At 34.3% G+C, this 21725-nt stretch overlaps 3 protein-coding genes and 1 long non-coding RNA gene across 7 annotated transcripts; 2 read left to right on the forward strand and 2 right to left on the reverse strand.

Annotated features, from left to right (window-relative positions):
* The first annotated feature begins 5383 nt into the window (after positions 1–5383).
* LOC104737317 (uncharacterized) lies at positions 5384–9554 on the forward strand. 4 transcript variants are annotated; one of them, XM_010457459.3, is made up of 22 exons: positions 5384–5764; positions 5858–5937; positions 6075–6161; positions 6258–6308; positions 6399–6516; positions 6612–6668; positions 6771–6835; positions 6924–7007; positions 7121–7171; positions 7267–7329; positions 7419–7465; positions 7560–7629; positions 7718–7780; positions 7863–7952; positions 8056–8094; positions 8223–8372; positions 8480–8557; positions 8645–8730; positions 8822–8870; positions 8966–9046; positions 9142–9235; positions 9327–9554. In XM_010457459.3, exons 1-22 carry the CDS (start codon positions 5647–5649, stop codon positions 9374–9376), a joined length of 1671 nt encoding a protein of 556 aa, XP_010455761.1. In that variant the 5' UTR covers positions 5384–5646; the 3' UTR covers positions 9377–9554. The 4 variants fall into 4 exon arrangements, 2 of the variants coding, with proteins under 2 accessions (XP_010455761.1, XP_010455762.2); XR_015578012.1 differs by having other exon boundaries at positions 5407–5764; positions 8223–8391; XR_015578013.1 differs by having other exon boundaries at positions 5407–5764; positions 7863–7941.
* A 1779-nt stretch (positions 9555–11333) lies between these two features.
* On the reverse strand, positions 11334–12206 carry LOC147929913 (uncharacterized). Its single transcript, XM_087480785.1, has 3 exons — positions 11790–12206; positions 11569–11703; positions 11334–11474 (listed from the first exon to the last, which is right to left on the reverse strand). The coding sequence occupies exons 1-3, from the start codon at positions 12204–12206 to the stop codon at positions 11334–11336; spliced, it is 693 nt and encodes a 230-aa protein (XP_087336911.1).
* Positions 12207–15325: 3119 nt separating this feature from the next.
* On the reverse strand, positions 15326–18497 carry LOC104737316 (calcium-dependent protein kinase 31-like). The gene is made up of 8 exons (XM_010457458.3): positions 17789–18497; positions 16985–17128; positions 16745–16897; positions 16347–16459; positions 16076–16243; positions 15868–15995; positions 15653–15752; positions 15326–15544 (listed from the first exon to the last, which is right to left on the reverse strand). Exons 1-8 carry the CDS (start codon positions 18348–18350, stop codon positions 15455–15457), a joined length of 1458 nt encoding a protein of 485 aa, XP_010455760.1. The 5' UTR covers positions 18351–18497; the 3' UTR covers positions 15326–15454.
* Positions 18498–19650: 1153 nt separating this feature from the next.
* LOC147929914 (uncharacterized) lies at positions 19651–21166 on the forward strand. The gene is made up of 3 exons (XR_015578826.1): positions 19651–20280; positions 20355–20470; positions 20614–21166. It is a non-coding gene; the product is annotated as an uncharacterized LOC147929914 (long non-coding RNA).
* Positions 21167–21725: the final 559 nt, after the last annotated feature.

The following is a 21725-nucleotide window of genomic DNA, read 5'->3' on the forward strand; positions in this document are numbered from 1 at the left end:
TATAGGCAGATTAGATTAGCATAAATCCTTAACTAGTATTGCTTACTTGAATGCAAAACAAGTAGGACACACGTGCAGGACAGAGAGGGTAGTAAGGATACAGTCTGGCAGAACAACAACACGCATTCTATGAGAATAGAAGCAGGAATTTGGTGTACCAATCTCTCTTATCTGGCTGACAACCATTTCTGCTATCTCTACGGCTTCCTCTAGTGATGGAAGCAAAGCTAAGAAGGAGTTAATAACTTCCATACCTTTGTCAAATGAGCTAGAACATATGAGGAAGGTGCCTAGAGCAAACCGATCGTATATGTTGTTTGGAGCTGCTAAACTGAGCAGAGCAATTGAGTCTTGTGAAGGTCCTCGTTGAGCAGCAAGTCGCAATCCTTCGACGTACTGAGAAGTTTGATTCCCAGCATCCAAACATCGGAGTAAGAAGGGTCGATAAATACAACGCTCGTTAGCGAGAGTGCTTACAAAAACAAACTCGTCAATGTCGACTTCTTGTAAGACTGTAGAATCAAACGCAATGCTGTTGAATTCGGGACCAGAAGCCACTAAAGATCCCAACTCACGAAAGCCACTATGGCCAACCCGGGTAACAATGTCTACCAGCAAAACGTGAGGAAGGGAGTCGAGAATGGACTCCATTGTGATTGCAGTTTGTAGTTTGTAGGGTTCTGTAATGAAAGTTTGTTTGTAAAGGTTTAAGTGTGTTGATAAGTATTGCGTTTAAATTTCCGCAACATGTTGTATTTAGTGGGAGATAAGCAATAAATAGAACATGTAAGAAGGAGTGTAAGGAAGCAGGTGGAACAGGAGCCTAAGGAAGTAAATAGAAGAGTAGCGATTGGTGAAGTGAAGTGTTGATGGGAAGGTTCTGAGGTAATTATGGAAGCAGGTGAAACAAGAGCCTAAGGAAGTAAATAGAAGAGTAGCGATTAGTGAGGTGAAGTGTTGACGGGAAGGTTCTGGGGTTGGCAATAACTTGTGTCAGTAGAAAGTAATAAATACAGAAGGTAAGAGGATCCAAGTAGATATTCTCATTGCATATAACTGCAGTTCAGTACAACGGTTGCAGAAGAACAATAGATATAATAGGTCACTAAATAGAAATTAGTAACTCCAAACTTAACACAGAAGCAAATACATTACTGAAAACCAATAGAAAAAACAATTCCTACAAAGGTTGGAGAGGGAGCACGGACCACACTTTGGAATATGGTCATATTTCCAAGTGTTTGCATGTGATCAAATTTTTTTGGGTCAATAAGCATGATCTGACGGAAAACAGTGCTTCCAATTTCATCTGCTACTTCAAAAGATCCTACAAAACTGACAAATGAATCAATGTTGTGTATGGCCTCTTCATAAAAGCCCATAAAAAGTTGGAGCAGTGCGGTTGCAAACAAAGCATGGGGTGGACCATTATCTATTGACTGTAATAGTTGCAGAGCTGTTTCTGCGTGGCCATCTCTTGCCACAAGTTTCAAGCTCTCGAGATAACAAGCTGTTGGGTTGTGAGCTTGTAAGCAACGAGTGAAAAATGGACGGTATGGAGAGTTAAGGTTGATGAAATCTGGGTTTGAGAAGAGGAATCTGATAGATATGTTGTGGAGGACTAAAGGATGGTAGGCAAGACGACAGTAAAATTTAGACGTTGATAGCATACCCGAGAGATCAGTGAAACTTGAACGACCAACTCGGCAAGCAATGTCAAGTACACCATCAAAATCTAGTTTTTCCATGGCACCTACAAATTTGGGTGATTTGAGGGAGAATACATTGATGGAAGAATATTGATGCAGCACATTGGCATATTTATGGGCATACACAGAGACTACCACATTTAATTCATGTAAGGTGGTTGTTGGTAGCACACGACAGTGAAATACAATTTTAAACTGTTCCTTGTTGTATCCTATAATGTATTGCGTCTCATAAAGATATAGAAAGAAGTGCGTAATCATTTGATATTGGAGGAGATATGAGAAGAAAATGTTTATTAACTGGTGAAAGTTATTGTATTAAGGGGGATAAACAAACTTTGTTGAAGTTGTCAACTAAAGGAGAAAATTGGAAAAAAATGCAGAGCAGAGTACTAGTTACTAAGTGAAGCGATAAAGAGAATGAGGGAAACAATAAAACGATGCTGGCAGTTTAGCACCCGATGCCATTAGAAACCACCCTAAACAGCTGTCCACATCACACAGTCTTAATGTAGAATCATATGACGAGGATGCTGATTTATAAGAACCAATGCCAATGTGAAACGATCTGAGTAAACCTGTTAACGAGTAACAGAATAAGGAGTCTCATTCCTGTGAAGAGGATGCAATGGATTCCATGTAACGAAAGCAATTAGTTCACTATGAAGCGAATGGAAGCTGTCAGCAACAGTATGTCAAACGAGAGTAACAATCGCAAGACAACTATAGTCAATATGCTGGAATTGTGCAGGAGGTCAGCATGTCGAGTTTTGAGGTTTATGACGTGGAGATGATTGGACCTAATCACCATCAATAGGAGAGCCATGAGGACATCCATGAGGTAGAGGATGGACTAGGAAAAATCTGTTCTCAGAATTTATCTACAAAAGATAAGGATATAAATCATAGTTAAAGGATGTTTGAAAACAGAAATGGTAGAGATGCATGATCCCCATCGGTGAAGACAGAGAAAGTGAGGAATTGGGGCTTAAGACACTTACAACATCCATAGTGGATAAGTCCAAATGTTTCGTTAAAGGAACTGGAGATAGAGTAGCAGGCAACATTGAACAGGAACGTGAAGCACTCATTGCATCAGTGACCAATGAACGTCTTCCGGATGTTACCTGGCAAAGCTGACGAGAGTAAGGACGATGGATTAGAGAGGGTGACAGGGTTTTTAGACAGTGAGAGTTGATGTAAGTTGAACCTGTTCTGGTTTTTTTCGCTTTCTGCATTTGAAACGTCCAACACGGTTTGATGTAACTACAAGCTCACCAGCAGCAGTGGATGGAGAAAAAGAATCAGACCGAGTTGGATGCGATGGTTGAGAAATACCTTTTGTTGCAACGTCAGTTTTAGTTCGGTTTGTAGATAAGATGTGTTTACCTCTAGAGTTGTCGTTGACAAGCAGCTCACCCAGATCAGCCAGCAAAGAATCTTTAAAATCTTTCACCTTCAACGTCACAATACCATCAACATCTTCTACATAACGGAAGACCTTAGATGGTTTACGATGATCTGTAACGACTGGTGACTCTGGGAGCACTTTGTAAAAGCTCTCAGCTTTGGTATGTTGTTTTTTGTGCTTTGATGAAGAACACAGAGATGGCAAAGAAGCATCACCACCAAAGGAGAAGGACTTGTCAAACTTGTAAGCAGATGAGATCAGCTCTTGTAATAGCTTACCTTTGTCGTCAACTTGGGCAGTGAGACAAAATTCTGTGTAATCTTGAAAAGGAAACGAAACCTGCAGCTGCAAAAACATATGAGACAAATGTGAGCAAAGATTTAGTACAATAATGTTGAGTAGTATTGTTGTATCTGACGACATACAGATGGATCATGTTCAACAGACAAAATGTTGTCGGTATGAAATGACTTGCACTTTGGAAGAGAGGTAAGAGTCTGGTCAAGAAACGTTGATTGATCTTCAGAATACAGGAGAATCTTCAAAAGCAACGGGATACATTTGAATGCAAGAAGCTGAATGGGAAGAGGGAACCCATGAACGGCAAGTGATGATTGTTTGAGTTTTTTTATTAGAGATGGCTTATCTGGATTATAATCCCCAACTATGACCATTCTAAGGAGTCTTTTGAAAGCATGTCTCCCCCAAGGGTAATGAAGGAAGAAGTCAACATCTTTAACTATCTCCACAACTCCTGATGATGGTTTCACTGGTTGTGTTCTACACAGAAGAATTCCCTCAACAATAACAACTAACGCTAGTTTAAACTTACGCCAAGCTGGCATGTTTGTCTCACTCTTCAACAATTTGAGAAGGTCTTCAACAGTGGTTGCATGAAGGTTGTGGCCAATAAGGGTATACCAGTATGGAGCACAACCATCAGAATGAGTAGTTGGAGCGAGAAGGTTTGTTGCTGGGAGACAAGGCACACATGAAAGGCCAGTCAATTGTTCGAACTCCATCAATGAAAAGCGCAAAGGATGGCTGACATAAAAAAACCACATTTCATCACTATTAGGAATAAAAGTTGTCTACATAGCATCTGGTGGACTAGCTGGCCAGAGAGGGAACAATATCGAACAGGCAAGGAAAACAGAGCGCCAAGAGGAGATGCCAACAATTTTTCTAGCTCAGGCAAACTAGCGAGGTCTTGAATAGGAATTGATACGGACGACATGATCAGGGAGCTCACCTTGAACAAGTAGATGATGACAAAGTTAGAAAAGGAAGCGAGATATGGATGACGGCGAATGAAATAAAGAACAACAAGGCGAATGAAATAAACAAGGGGTAGAAACCACATGTTTGAGATATAGATACAGTAAACCATAAGACCGAAACACATATAGAACCCACACATAATGGCCTTAGCAAACAGAAAGCATAAGTGATACAACAAGTCAATTGTAAGGGTGAATCAAATAAAGAATAACAAGGTGAATGAAATAAACAAGCGATAGATACCACATGTATGAGATAGAGGTAAACTAAGCCCTAAGGACGGAAAGCATATGGAACCCAAACATGAGGAAGGGATAAACCCCTAAGGGCGAGATAGAGGTAAACTAAACCCTAAGGCCGAAAGACATATGGGTAAAACTGGGGACATGTCCGGAGAAGGAAGAGAGTCAAAAAATTGAAAAATAAACAAAATTGGTACAAGTACTATGAAATACGAACCTCCATGGTGTCGCAAGTGCTCAGAAATCGTCAAGTTGCAGTCAATTGTAGCGATCTCAAATCTTCAATTAGGAGATCGAACTGATATAGTAATCTGGAAAGGGAGACAACACAAACGTTGTAGCTGAGATTGTGAAATTGAACTGGACCAATGCAAAGTAATATAATATGAGAGCGCAGATCTGAGAGGGTCCGAATGAGGGTGACAATGAATTTGAGTAATTTAGACTTAATTTGTGAGATAGATATTATCTTCTTCTTCAAACAACTCATTGATGGTGAAGAGACGTTAAAATCAGAAGGAAAAAGGGTGAGTGTTGCGAAAATTAACTGTCGACAATCTATTTCTCTGCACAAATTTTTTTTTAAAAACAATTAATAAAAAAAAATATATTTGTATTGCTGGTTAGGGATAATTATGTCATTTGACAACAGAAAAAATGCCTAAATGTGGAAGGACAGACAAAAATCCCTAAATTGATAGTACTCTTCAAAAATAATAACAATCTCGTAATTAACTCTTAAATGAATAGAGTGAGATCATTTAAGTTTTCTCCAAAAAAACAAAAGATTGAGATCATTTAAGGAAACAGAAAAAGAAAAAAAAAAAAAGAAAAAAGAAAAAAAGAAGAAAGAGCGGGACACGTGGGAGCATATTAGTGGTTGAATACAATTGTTCCTGGAAAAGAAGTCTATGATTGGATTTGGGGAAACCAGAGTCGCATTTTGTAGTTTCCGATCAGACATTAAGACAAACAGTTGGTGTGCGTTTCGTAATTGGAAGGGATGAAGTACGTGTTGGTGACTGGAGGAGTGGTGAGTGGGCTTGGCAAAGGCGTTACAGCTAGTAGTATCGGCGTCGTGCTTAAAGCTTGTGGCCTTCGAGTTACCTCCATTAAAATTGGTTTAAGATCTCTTCTCTCTCTCCACTCCTCTGTTTGTTAGTTTCACACAATAAAGTCTGAGCCTTTTTTTTTTTGGAATTGATCTTATACAGATCCATATTTGAACACTGATGCTGGTACTATGTCCCCTTTTGAACATGGAGAGGTCTTTGTACTCGATGATGGTGGAGAGGTTTTCTTGTTTTCTTTACACTCTACACTACTACTGTTTCGTAAAGCCATCTCTCTCAGTTTAATTCACTGATACATATATAGTTGCCTAAAGAATGTAATAAATATCGCTGTTTGACTTGTGTTCCATGTCTAAAGGTTGACCTTGATTTGGGGAACTACGAAAGATTTCTCGATGTGACACTAACCAAAGACAACAACATAACTACTGGAAAGATATATCAGGTGCTCATATATATTTTGTCTTGTGTTAGATATGTGATGTTGTTAACTTTAACGTGCTTAACGTGAACGTTTTCTCCTTTTTTCTTTCTCAACCAGTCTGTTCTTGACAAGGAACGCAAAGGCGACTACCTTGGAAAGACTGTTCAGGTAAAACTTTGTGTGGTTGAATTAGTAGGATTGTGTTGTACGTTGCTCATGTGATGTGATTCCAATTTAAATCCGGGTTTTGTTTTTAAGGTTGTTCCACACATTACTGATGCAATCAAGGGTTGGATTGAGTCAGTCTCTCTGATTCCTGTGGATGGAAAGGAAGGCCAAGCTGATGTTTGTGTTATTGAGCTGGGAGGAACTGTTGGTACGTTACCATACCATTCATATCTTGGTTCTCGTTTACTTACTTAATTAAAGATCCTTAAATCTACTTTTCTTTTTCTGCTGCTTATATGATAGGTGACATCGAATCAATGCCTTTTATCGAGGCCTTGAGACAATTGTCATTCTCAGTTGGTAAGCCTGTGAATCTTTCTTTTCTGGAGAAACTAAGTATGCTTTCTTTCAGTGGTTCTCTACTTTATTCTTGATGATGTTTGTTCATATTTCCCTTGCTAGGACAAGAAAATTTTTGCCTGATTCACGTGAGCTTGATTCCCGTTCTGGGGGTTGTTGGGGAACAGGTATATTTCTTACCTGCTCAAGCCCTGGACTACTTTACATCCCATTAAATGATGGTTAACTTTAAATTCTGTTTTAACCTTCATGCAGAAAACAAAGCCAACCCAACACAGTGTCCGAGAACTAAGAGCTTTGGGATTGACACCTCACTTTTTGGCATGTCGCTCTGCTCAGGTATCGCTTCAAATTCAGTCAGATCAGTTATAATTCGCATACACCTTGGTAAATTTTTGTCCAGTCACAGTTGCTGCAGAGTCTTGACATGTCTTTTTTGTCTTTTTCTACAGCCACTGCTGGAAGCTACAAAGGCAAAATTGTCTCAGTTTTGTCATGTGGCGGTATAAGTTTTGTATGAAGTCTATGTTATGTATTTACTGAACTGATGTATATCTTATGCGGTTGGGATCTCATATCACTTGATGACTTCTTACAGGCAGCTAATATTCTCAATATCCATGATGTTCCAAACATTTGGCATGTTCCTCTCCTACTCCGTGTAAGTTGGATGCATTTTAGGCTCTTCCAAGAAAAGGAAATAGAAATATGTGTTTTGTTATTGAAGTTGTTTTTTCCATGTATTTGCAGAATCAAAACGCTCATCACTCGATTCTCAAACAACTGAATCTAACTAGGTTAGTCTCATTTCTTACGGTGTTCATTACATCCGATATCATAATTGAACACTTTCAGCGTAACATGAGATTCCATATAACTCATCTCTTTCAGCGTTGCAACAGAACCTGATCTGGATAGCTGGACTAAGATGGCTGAGACTTTTGATAACTTGACAAATCATGTGTGTATTTTACAGCTGGCTAGTACAACTTTGTTTTAGAGCCTTGACTTTTCTTATTCAAAGGGACTGTACTTTTCTTTATGCACAGGTCAAAATTGCTATGGTTGGAAAGTACATTGGTCTAACGGATTCTTATCTGTCGGTTGTTAAGGTAAACTTGGAAAGTAAATCTTAGACTTTGGTCTTCTACCGCATTTGCTTTGCTCTTCATTTTTTTTCCTTCTTCATTGCAGGCCCTTCTTCATGCCTGCATTGCATGTTCATTGAAGCCACATATCGAATGGATTGCAGCTTCAGATCTTGATGAAGAAAGTGAGAAATCGGTATATATTATTAATGACTTTGATCTTCCTGAAACTTTCTGATCCAGATTTTTTACTTTCACTATCACGGTTTTCCTATTAATCATCACTTTCTCCTTTGCAGACTCCGGAGGCACATGCTGCTGCTTGGAAGATCTTGAAGGTGAGAATATCAGTCTTAGGATTCTCTGATTTGAATATTTAGTCCATAACCTCTCCACTTGTGTATTGAAAAGGAGACATTTGTTTGCCGACAGACAATTTTTAGTCACTGTTTTTGGTTGTTTGTAGAGCGCAGAATGCATCCTGGTTCCTGGTGGTTTTGGAGATCGTGGCGTGAACGGAATGGTTTTAGCAGCCAAATACGCTAGAGACAACAAAATTCCTTATCTTGGGATCTGCTTGGGGATGCAAATTGCAGTAATTGAGTTTGCCAGATCTGTAAGAAATATAGTATCTTGTAAACTCTGAACTAACAGCTTCAACTTGCTGTCTTCCTAAGACTATTTCTTATCTTTCTTCTTCTTATTCTGTGACATTGGTTTCAGGTTTTGGGCTTGGAAAGAGCAAATAGCACCGAGTTCGATGCTCAGACACCTGACCCTGTTGTTATATTTATGCCAGAAGTATGTATTCCAAACATGTATTCAGAGACCTATCAACGGAGTCCGTCCTGTTCATTCTCTCACTGTTATTGATATTTCCCCTTACAGGGCTCAAGAACACATATGGGAAGCACAATGAGACTTGGATCCCGAAGAACACATTTACAGAACCGAGACTCTCTCACTTCAAAACTGTAAGTTTGCACTTATCTTTGTCGTTTCCTTGTAGTTTTCAGTTCACGGTTTAAAGACAGCAAGTTGTTTTTTTCTCCGGGCATTTACCAGATACGGTGACGTTTGTTACCTAGACGAAAGGCATAGACACCGTTACGAGGTTGGTATTTCATTAACGGTGGTAAGCTGGTCTAAAGTGAATGTATGTACAACAACGATGTGACAAAAGGTGTATTTATATAATAATGATGGTAGGTGAATCCAGAAGTAGCTCAAGTACTTGAAGAAGCTGGTTTAAGACTTGTGGGTAAAGATGATACAGGGAAACGAGTTGAGGTATATAAAAAAAAAAGAAAACACCATCTTAGTGTTTGGTCTCTTGTTTGTTTTGGTTTCTTTTTTTTTTCTGCAAAATCTTTTTGTTTCAACAGGTGATTGAGTTTCAAGATCATCCATTTTATGTTGGAGTTCAGTTTCATCCAGAGTTTAAGTCAAGACCCACTAGACCTTCTCCTCTGTTTTTAGGCAAGTCTTGATTTTTCTGACTATCTTTTGTCTCATATTCCTGATCGTAGAAGCTCGATTCAGATTTGTAATATGGAAAAGTCTTTTACAGGATTTATTTTGGCTGCGAGGAAGCTTCTTCAGGCACATTTGAGAAATTGAGTTGAAAGCTCTTCATTCCTCGTTTATACAGTTTGTACATATATATTTAAGAATAAAGCCGATCGAGAATACATTTTGTCTTAAAACTGAAAGACAAAGACAGGCAAAGACATCTTCTCTTACAAGTGACAACATTGAAATGTAAAGCTGCTTAATAATTTAAGACTCTTTACTTCCAGTTTAGGTGTCCTGTGTTTTTGTTAGCAACTGATCGTGACAAAACCAATCAACATTAGTTTTTTAGTCACTAAGAAAAGGACATGATTGGAAACTAAAATAAATAATAATAATATAATTCTACGTAGAGGATATGAGTATTAATTTGTGTGCTACTGCTCCACTGTGACTATTTTTCCATCTTAATTAGATTTCTTTTAACTATCGATTGCATCAATAAAATTAAAATATGGATGAACAAGTTGAACACTTATCCTGTATAATTAATTTTAATTTTAATTTTTTTTTGGAAACCTTTTCTCAACATTTTAAGTTGAATGGTTTGAATATATTTTTTCAACCCCTTCAATTCAAATGGTGAACATTAGTTGAATATTTTTTTCAACCTCTTCAATATTTTCGAAGGTGCAATATCTTCAATGCCCATTGTTTTCTCCCAAGCTTGTTCTCTATTTAATTTAAGGCATGGTTTTTTCTTGTTCTCTATAAATTTATTCGACGCTAGCAATGTCATATCTTTGTTTAGGGTTGTTGTTGAATTGTGGGATTGGTTCTAGTTTGGGTTATGTTTAACTACTTAACAATTAATGAAACTTGGCTGAGTGAAAAGTATGCATGTATGCTGAGGTGGAGTGGTACGAAGTAGTTTGCCTTCTAAATGCATTGAAAACTCAAAAACCAACGGAGTAACATTGTGTTTGGGTAACTAAGAAATATTTCTCCATGTAAACATAACCACTGGGAAGATATATTATGTATTCATTTTGGCTGCATCAACTATTGTTTCTTTGTAACATGGATACCATATGGTTAATTATATATAACTCTCAACACCCTCGACTTGACCCTGAGCTAAAAGAATAATTAACCACAAGGTTGTGTTCTCATCGGAACAGACTTGAGTAGAACAATAATGTATAACTAGGTAACAACCCGGATATATAGTGCGGATAAATCAATTCAAATAAAATTATTATTTGAGATTTGGTATTTGTTTGTGTAAAATAAAATATGTAAATAATTCTTTTTTTGTTTTATTCAAATTTACGTTTATTTTATATAAAAATATGTTTCACCCGTGAAATATTTGAAAGTAAATAATAATTTTAACGCGGTGAAAAAATTTGTATGAAATTTATTTATTAAAACATGAATAATTATTAAATTTTTATAAGAAATAAATTTTTTGTTTTTTAAAGAAGTATAATATAGTTTCAAATTAAATGACTACAAATAGTTTAATTTATTTAATGAATTTTTATTTAAGTCTGTAATAGCAGAGATGTAATTATGATTAATTAATAGGGTTTATTTGCTAAAATGTGCTTCGAGCTCTCTGGCATCGACACATCAACATTCTTTCAAGAGTGTTTCTCTATTAATATATAGGAGATTTTTGGTAAGGTCAACTATGAATTTAAAATATCCATAATTAATATCAAAACATTGAATCTGTACTAATTTTTTTTTCAACAAAAATATCAGCTCATATGAGCCAATTTGACGGAAAATTGTTTACAAACAAAATAGGCTGCGGAGAGGTACGCGCTTAGCGTCCCAGAGAGTCCACACTTACATTTGCGTTTCTTGAAATGAAGGATAAAGAGAAAGAAGAAAACTCCTCCCTATCAATCTTGATCGCGTCGGGTACGTCTTGAAGGTCGGCCAGTCATGTGGAGAAGAAACCATCTTCACCAAATCTGAGCAATCTGTATAAAAAGCTATGTCCCGATAATCGTGCCCAATCATACACCGCATAGCCCAAACAAAAGCTTCGACTTCAGCGTGTAGGGGGAAAGACTTTGTCGGAAATTGGAGGCTCCCCTCGTAGGTAACAGATCTTGAAAGGATGAACACACCCATCCTGCACCGGCAAAGGAATCGCCAGCCTTCCAGGATCCATCGACGAAACACCGATAGCCTGTAAACAAAAAAGGAAGTTGACCCGGGAGGCCCCTTACCCGAGCCCTAGAGGCAATGGGTATGATGGAAGATTCCTCCTCCACATCTGACACCTGTTCCTGCAACCATGTAGCCGCTTCCCCAACCGCTACTCTAACAACATCCTCCGGTTTTTCTGTCTGGTTTTTGAAAAGACGTGCATTCCTCGCTTTCCAGATATACCACATAAGCCATGGAAAAGCCTCCACCTGAGAACCCGGATTAGATTTACCCAAAAATGGTCCATATTAGCGTACACCGAGTCGGTTGGGAAAGATACTGGGCCAACCGGTACCTGAGCTAAAGCCCAGGTCTGACGGGCAGGCGGGCACCGAAATATGGCATGATTGATGGTTTCCTCATCCATCCCACAACGAGCACAGCCCGAATCACAATCTATGCCCCGCTTCCTCAAATTTGCCGATACTGATATACAACCTGACAAAACTTGCAACATAAAATGCTGCAGTTTTGGTAGACAGGGCACCTTCCAAACAGCCGCCAGGAGAGGAGTAATATCTGGCCTGTATCGAATAACCTTACTGATCTGCTGTTTGACAGCACACTCCGTCTCATACCCATATTTGACAGTGTATTTCCCCGTTTTCGTAAAGTGCCAACCAATCGAATCTGCCATTGGAATGTTACCCAAAGGAATAACCCTAATCAGTGCAATATCTTCCGAATCAAAATGCGCTTGAAGCATATCCATACGCCATGAATTTGTTCCATGATCAATTAAATGAAAACTTTTTAACTAAGGGTCCTGAATCTGTACTAATTTTCTTAAGCATTATCATTAATTAAAAGAATGATCATTAATCTCGCTGATTTTATTGCTTTGTTTTAGCCTATGTTCCCCCACACCCCTCCCCCCCCCCCCCCCCCAATATATTTATTACCGAGTGTTACAAAAGAAAAAGAAAAATATTTTAACCATTATATATAAATTATATAACTAATAACACATGATTTTGATAATTATTTTAACATAAATGATTGAATAACAAATGATTTTTGTTTGGATTTTTACGTTGTCTTAAAAAACTGAAAGGCAGGCAAAAATATCTTCTCTACAACATTGACATGTAAATCTGCGTAATAATTTGAAACTTTTTACTTATGGTATAATTTTTCAGTTTAGGTGCCATGTGTTTTCGCTGCACACTGATATGATAAAAACCAGTCATATTAGTTTTAGTTACTAAGAAAACAACATGATTGGAAACTAAATTAAATAACATCCTCAAAACTGAATAATATAATTCTACGTAGAGAATATTCCTTTAAATTTGTGTGATAAGTTCCTTCATCTATATTAACATTTTTGAAGTACATTTTGGTTTATGTCCTTTTCGTTTTACTTATTTAATTTTTTTTACTACATTAACCCCTAAAACAATTCTATAAATAACATTGCAGAGAAACTCAAATACTAAACTTTCTTAAATTGACCAACATTTGTTACATTTATTGCCAAAAAATCTTAACAACATCTATACATTATGATTTTTCCAAAAACAACTCCACCCATTAAAGTTTTAACCCATTAAATCTCCAAAACTATTTTGATGGATGCTACTATTTTGGAGTTGAAGTTTGGTTATTTGTTTCTTTGTGTATTTTATTTTATTTCTCATACATTACTAGATTTTCGTTCAATGGTTTTTGGTTCAAGTTGTCAGTAACAAGTTTGGTTTTGGTCAACTCTTTTTTTTGTTATTCAATCAATTCAATACAATGATACAACTATTATTAGTGAATACTTTATTTATATGAAAGTGTTAAGTTATGCAATTAGTGGTATTAGACAGTAAATTAATATAGGGTTTTTTAGAAATACAAATAATTAAAAATCCCACAAGTATAAATTTATATATACATTTATATATAGACATACATCAAATAACATTCTTATAGTTTCCATGAATAATAATATTATGTTTTATATATATTGGTGTATATTAACCGTTTACAATAATAATATAGAGCATAATAACTCAATCTTACTCACATATATATATACAAAATTAGAACAGTGAAAATGTCACTTACAAATAAAAAGAATTGTGGTGTACCACGGGTTAAATCATGGAATTAACAATCAGATATAATTATATGATTTCAAACACTAAATAAAACAAATAAAATTAACAAATAAATAAAACAAATAAATCAAACTTAAAAATATTTTTGTTTTTAAGAAGTTATCTCGCGATGTACCGCGTGTTAAAATCTAGTTGTGGTTATTTTTCCATCTCAATTAGTTTTTTTTTAACTATCAATCGATTGCATCAATAAAATTGGGCTGAATATCATTTATCTCATTCATCATAAAAAAAGTTGATGAACAAGTTGAACATTTTTCCTGTATAATTAATTTAATTTTGTTTTCAACTTTTTTTGTTTTAGGATATTTTTTCTCAACTTTTTTAGTTGAATGGATTAGATAGTTTTATTTTCAAGATCTTCATTAAATAGCGAAAATTGGTTGAATAATTTTTTTAGCCTCTTCAACATTTTCTACGGTGCAATATCTTCAATGCCCATTGTTTTCTCCCAAGCTTGCCCTCTATTTAATTTAAGACATCATTTATTTGTTCTCTATGAATTTATTGGACAATAGCGATGTCATATCTTTCTTTATGGTTGTTGTTGAATTGTGGGGTTGGTTCTAGTTTGGGCTATGTTTAACTACTTAAAAATTAATGAAACTTGGCTTAGTGATAATGTATAATTTTTGGTATGGTCAACTATGAATTTAAAATACTTAAAAATATCCATAATTAGTATCAAAACATTGAAGCTACTAATTTTTTTAAAGCATAGAAGTATCATTAATTAAAAGAATGGTCATTAATCTCGCTGAATTTATTGCATTAGTTTTAGCCTCTGTCCCCTCCCCCCCCCCCCCCACCCTAATTTAATAGATTAATGGCTATATTTGGAGTGCATTTACATATATTTATTACGGAGTGTTACAAAGGAAAAAAAACAATAGGATTTTAACCTATAACACATGATTTTGATATTTTAAAATCAATGATTGAGTAACAAATGATATTTGTTTTGATTTTCAAATCTATTAAACTCCATGAGCCAATAACTTCCCCTTAGTGTGAAAACATTTTAAAATTTTTTGTTAAATTTAAAGACAATCTCATTTTAAAACTTTTTTTTTGTTGCAATCTCATTTTAAAACTATTTATCAAAAATTAGTTAAAAAAAACTTGAAGTGTTAGATTTGAACTACGTATAAACATTTTGAACTTAGACACCAAGCTTACAAACCAGTAAGATGAGATAAGATGTTAAGTCCATTGATTTTAACGTATTTAAAATTTAATACTTAAGTTTTGAAAATATTTTTTCTATTAAATTTAAAGATTAAAAATGATTAAATTAGTTGAAAATATTCAATAGTATTACAACTACTTGTTTTTGTAATCTGTTTTAAATATGTTTTTATGTAATGTTTGTTTAAACTTTTATAAAATGCAATAATTTTTAAGTTTTGTAAATAATTTTAAATATTTATACAAAATGAATTTTATTTCTAAAATTATAATTTTCAAAATAATTTTTTTTTAAGTTTAAGGATCTAAAATTATGATCTACCACTTGAGGCATATAATTTTACTTTTTCTTTAAAAAAATTTTAACCAAACAATTTTAAAAAATTAATATTAAAATATTTCTAACCCCACTTAAGCATCATTTGTTATCTTTCCCATTGGAGATGCTCTAGCAATTTATTTGATGTACGCTTTGCTGTGTAATTTGGCTCTTTTAATTAGAGAGAGGTTACTGAAGATGAGAAGGGAAAGAGAGTTTTGTTAACGCAAATACTTGACAGTTTATGATATAACACAAATACGAAAAGAATGACTCCTTTTAAGTGGATTATACAAGAAAGTAAGTTATTTAAGAACTAATAAGAGCATAGCATACATATATGATTCAATTGACGGGAAGAAGTTCCCCTTGTGGCAGCAGGCTGCTGTCACTTCTCATCATTGTGCGGAACTCATCAAAGTTTATTCTTCCATCCTGTAAGTAACACAGAGTTGCATGTTCATCAGTTACAAGGTTACAAAACACAAAAAACAGGTCTAATGTTTTATGTTTGATGTATTGGATTGGATTGGACAAACTTACATTATCGGTATCGACTTCGGTTATGATTTCTTTGATACTTCCTTCATCTTTTACACCATACTCCTTCATCGCCATCTCCAACTCTTCCTTCGTTATGTGCCTTTTGTTTAGACAAACCATTTCACATTTTAGTTTAAACTTTATTGTTCGATCTGTTTCTACATAGATTCTTGTTTCTATTGGCATCTGATAAGCAAAAGCGGAAAGAAACTTACCCGTCGTTGTCTTTGTCAAAGTGTTGAAATAATTTGTACAAATGATCATCTCTATCCAGTTTATATCTATGCATCGTTGCAGAGATAAACTCGTCTATGTCGATTGTTCCATTACCATCCACATCAGCCTGAAATGATTTTCTCTTTCTTTTGGATAAAAGAGGCATGATGATATAATATAGAGTTAAAAGACATGATGATAACTCACGGCTTTCATGAGTTCCTCCACTTCGGATTTAGTGAGTTTAGATCCAAGTCTGGTCAGACCTGTTTTGAGTTCTTGAAGAGTAATTGTACCACTTTTATCGGTATCTATGTTGGTGAACAGTGTCTTAAGTCCTTTGATTTCCTCTTCTGATAGATTTGCTGCACTAACCTGCAAATCATAATTGATGCTTCATACACAATTATAGGAAGAAAGATCATTTGCAAGGATATGAGATGTAACATTAATTAGAAAGAACCGGGACACTCTTTACCTTTAGAGCTACCTTCTTAAACTTGTTCATATGTCGAAACTCCTTCAAACGGGATAAAACAACACCATCAATAGGCTTATCTGAAGCTTCTCCGTCTTTCATCCATGGATGTTCTATATTCAAAAAACAAGGATAGTAGTAAAGCATTATAGACAGATCACAACGAAGACTTCAAGATTCACATAGTGTCCTTCTAACGCCTAAACAATGGAATGTCTTTTGGGGAAACATAGTGAGCACAATTCTGGAGTCCTGAAGCTTCTTATGGAACTCACCTAAATCCCACCCAATAAACACAAAACAACCATGGATTCATCTGCTTTCCAATTTGATTGCTTTAGATAGAACATTTGTGTTGGCTTTAGAACTATCTAGAAAAGAGAAATAAAGGAACTTACCAAGAACATCTGCAGCAGAGAATCGCTCCTTGGGGTTTTTCGTAAGCATCTTTTTGACAAGATGCTGTGCCTTCACAGATATTGAAGGCCATGGTTTGCTCTTATAATCAATCTGGTCTCTCAATACCTCTTTGAGCAGCTCTTCCTCAGTTTCTAAGATGTATACACAACATATATAAACCTATAAATTACAGATCAAACACTAAGAAAGAAACAAATCCTGTAGCTTTAAGTTCTTACCGGCCTCATAGGGAGGTTTGCCACAGAGCAGGATGTACAGAATAATCCCTGCACTCCAAATGTCAGCTTCTTTCCCATATTTTCCCTTTAATACTTCAGGAGCAACGTAGTAAGCACTCCCAACACGATTCTGGTATACTTCTCCTGTTTTTGTTGGTTTTAGAAACAAATGCATCAAATCAACCATATGAAAAAAAAAACAACCAAACTAACTAATATGGACTACCCTGAAAACAATCTGTTAAATAAAAGACAATGAGTCATCAAATCCGAATCTCTATCCATTCAAACAAAAGTAACCAAATTTTTTCATGACAGAAGCAACCAAACGCAGATTCTGATACTAAAGAGACTTGTGAAAGACAAATATCATAGACACAAAACAGTAACATAATCCAAAACTATCAAACTCCTAAGATAATTATATCAAAGACAACTTCTAGCCTCAGTTTTGAGTCCCAATCTCTCTATGCATAGGAACAAAAGTCACTAAATTTTGCACATGACTAAAGGCCTAAAAGCAAATAGACACAAACTAACATACTCGTTAAAGACAGAACACACTCAAAGAATCTCTAACCTCAAAGATCAACCTCTAGCCTTAGTTTTGATAAAACATAAACCCAATTCTATAATACTAAAGAACAACCTCTAAACTAAGTTTATGAGTCCCAATCTCTATACAAAGGAACAAAAGTCACCACATTTTGCACATGACTAAAGCAAACAGGCACAAACTAACATAATCGGATCTAAAACCTATCAAACACACACTCAAAGAAAGGAATATATCTCGGAGCTCACCTTCTTCGATAAAGACAGAGCAGCCAAAGTCAATAGCTTTGAGCACAGCATCCTCACCATTACTCGAAAGCAAGAAATTCTCAGGCTTTAAATCACGATGCATCACACCCATGAAATGGCAATTCTTAACAACATTCACAATAGGCCTAATGATCTCAACAGCATCTTTCTCAGAGTAAAACTTGCCAGCATCAGACAAAGCTTCGATCTTTTTAAACAACTCACCACCACCACAAAACTCCATAACGATATGTACAGCATTTTTATCCTCGTAAGCGCATTTGAACTCGACGATGTTTGGTTGACCAGACAAATGCTTCATGATACGAATCTCTCTCTTCACGGCTTGTTCGTCTTCTTCCTTCTTTAGGTTCTTCTTGAGTATGGTTTTGCAGGCGTAAGTCGTGTCAGTGGATCTCTCAACGCATTTTCGAGTTATACCGAATTGGCCTTCACCCAATTTCTCCCCGAGGATGTAAAGCTTTCTAATGTCCATGAATGGTTTCTCGAGTATCGTCTTCTTCGATGGTTTTTTTGGGTCTTTACTGATGAAGCAACCCATTTTAATCTGATTGTGAGTTTTTTCAGAAACCCTTCTGGGTTGATTGAAGAAGATGAGATGTTTTGAGGAACTCAAAATTGGATTTTTAATGGAGAGAAGAATCTCAAGTCCGAACACTGTAGTACGTTTGGTATTTTTAAGACAATGGACAATGGTCTTTAAAATATTCAAATTTATTGTTTTTTTTTGTTTGTTACGTAGAAAAAGTTGGGACACAACACAAGATAGAACACTCTGACTCAGCCTGAAGGTTCGCAACGATGGTGTTAAATGAACCGTAGGATTATGTTAAGGTACTAGAGGGATTTATTCATCTCATATTTTGATGTTACTATTGAAGATAACTAGGTAATAGTCCGCATTACGTGCGAGATAGATTGATTTAAATAAAATAATTATAAGATAAATTATTATCTAAGAACCAATATCTGTTTATGTAAAACATAATTTGTAACTAAAGTTTTTCTTTGTTTTGTTTTATTCAAATCTGCGTTTCTTTCGTGTAAAAGTTATGTCTCACTTGTAAAATTTTTGAACGTAAAAAGAGTATTAACAAAATGTTAGTATTTATTAAAACATGTCTTTTGTGTGGTTTAAAACTCAAATTCATATTTTTTTTATGTTTTATCGTATAATCATAAAAATTTTGCATGTTTCTTATGGAACTATAACAAAATATATTTATTGATTTAAGAGTAATTTAATATTTATGTTAGTAATAATCAGATTCTAAAATAAAATTTCTGAAAATAATCTAATTTATTAATTTAATATTTTAATTAGGCTATTTAAATCTTTTGAGTTGATGAGTTTGTTAATATCTTATTATATAAAGTTGGGTTTTGAAAGTTAGCCATTAACAAAATTTTGGCATGTGTAAAATTTAATATTTAATAGGAGCAATTTGATTACAAAAAAAAAATATTTTGTTTTAAAAATTATTAATAATGTAAAAAGATAATTATCCAAAATTACAGAGTTTATAAAAAAAATAAAAACTTTTCAAAAATAATTATAAGGAGAATATATATATATATATATATATATATTACATAAAATTAAAAATTATAATATTATTTATTTATTTTTACTTTTAAGTTATTAATTCTACAAAAAAATATAGAAAAAGAGATTAAGGAAAATATACAGTTAATTATTAATTATAAATAATAAGATAGATCATCTCATATTTAAATAATTTATTTAAAAACACTGGTTTCAACTTTGTTAATTGAGAACTTTTTTTAATGGGAAGGTAAATTTTTTTATATTTTTAAACCAAAATTTTCTCCTACTTTCTCCTTTTTCAGTTAGGAATAGGTAAGGTTAATAGGTTAAACAAAAAAAATATTAATAGATGTGTCTTCTTTTCTTAATATTGTATTTTAAATTTTATTTTAATATTTTTAGATTAGATTAGATTATTTTCTTTAATTTATATTTTCATCTTTGCATTATTTGGCATTCATATATTACCGTGCTTATAATTTTCTATTGATTCTTTCATTATACCAAATTAATTTTCTTATAATTTGTCAACCTTTATTGGTTGATCATAAACCTTTTTTTTTTTGCAAACATCATTGCTACCATTATTCATTCAATCCCAAAAGAAGATAGGGAGTATAAACTCATCAACCTAATGGATGGATAAAATATGCTAATTAAACACAAGGTTACAACAAACATAGATAGATAAATTGGAAAAACATAAATCGTTCTTAATAGATTTATAGGAGCTTAAAGTCTGTGACAATCTGGTTTGCGGAAAAGTTTAAAAAAATTGATTTGGCCATATATATCATCAAAATGCACTTATTTTTTCGGTTAAGGATCCTGAGAGAATTTCATGATGGGTGGCCTTCCTCGAAGTGATTGTCGGAACTGTGCGAGTGAAGACAAAACACAGGAAAATATCATTTGTTAATTGGTAAGATCGGTAAACAAGTTTTAAAAACCTCCCAAACATAATAAACCGACCACCGAATATGGTTGGGTCCACAGGCCGAGAATAGATGTAGAGCCCACTTAGGAAGGTGGGCTTATGGACTCAAAGTGGAACATGTGCTCACTAAGCAAGGTGGCGATTGAGGCGTTACAGAGATATATGCTAAAAAAAGGTTTGTCATGAATACATTGGAAATTTTAACATTACTATCAAAAGATTTTGTGACATTAAAAAAAAAAGTTTTTACTTTCATTGGTTGTCTGAGAAAGCCATTTTGAGATACCAAAAAGACGTGAACATTTTCTCTCCACACAGGAGGAGTGCATAGCCGAGGTTTTCTCTATGGTAGAGAAGGTTGGACACAAGGTTATCTCCCCAAGGGAGGAAGGTGGAGGAGGTTGAACGCAAGGTTATCTTTCCAAGGGAGGAAGGTGTAGGAGAATAGACGCAAGGTTATCTTCCCAAGAGAGGAAGGCAGAGCCAAAGTTCTCTCCATGGTGGAGGATGTTGGACCCAAGGTTCTCTCCATAAGGGATGAGGACGGAGCCGAAGTTTTCTCCATGGTGATCATACATTATTGTGATGATACATCATTGGTTAGTATATTATGTAATATATTTTTTATTCAAAATATTTTTTGAGCCAATAATTTTAGTAATTAAATAACTATGCAGAAGTGGAAGTAAAATAGTTGGCTTAATGTGTTCGTATAGATATTTTCTAGGTGATGATAAAAAATATATTTGTAAAATAGAGTATACTTTTTAATTTATTTGTAATATATTTGTAAAAATACACTTTTAATAGTAATATACACAAAAGATTTGTTAAATAAAAATAACATAACAAAAATAAAATTTATAAATAACATACAACAAATTTTAATATAAGTTTTGTTAAATTAATTTTAATTTATAAAACTTTAAACCCACAAATTGGGCGAGTCCTCATCTAGTTTTTAATAAATGACGGAATATTACAAAAAAAACCATTATGAAAAAATAATGAAACTCCAAAATCTTGTGTGTTTTAAAGATCAAATTTATATTTATAGTTTGTCGAGTAATTATAAAAATTTTGCACAATCTAATAATTATTGATTTTAAATATCTCATGATTTTTTGGGTAATAAGTTTATTTATAATGATAAGAGTTATGTCTTAATACTTTTAATAGCAAACAGAAGAATATACAATTAGAACGAATATTCCTTTTTAGTTATCCATATTTTCATTTTTAATCAATAATCAAACTAAATATTGAGTTTAATTAGTTTATATACTAAGATATATATAAATAATCACATATCATGATATCCACTAATTTGCTGTCAATTCTATATTTATGTATAAATATTAGGTTTTACCCTGTGGTACACCACAGATTTATTATTTTGTTAATATGATATAGTAGTAATAGTTTAGTGG

Source organism: Camelina sativa, chromosome 13 (genome assembly GCF_030686135.1).
Source record: "Camelina sativa cultivar CO46 ecotype springtype chromosome 13, ASM3068613v1".
Lineage (NCBI taxonomy): Eukaryota > Viridiplantae > Streptophyta > Magnoliopsida > Brassicales > Brassicaceae > Camelina > Camelina sativa.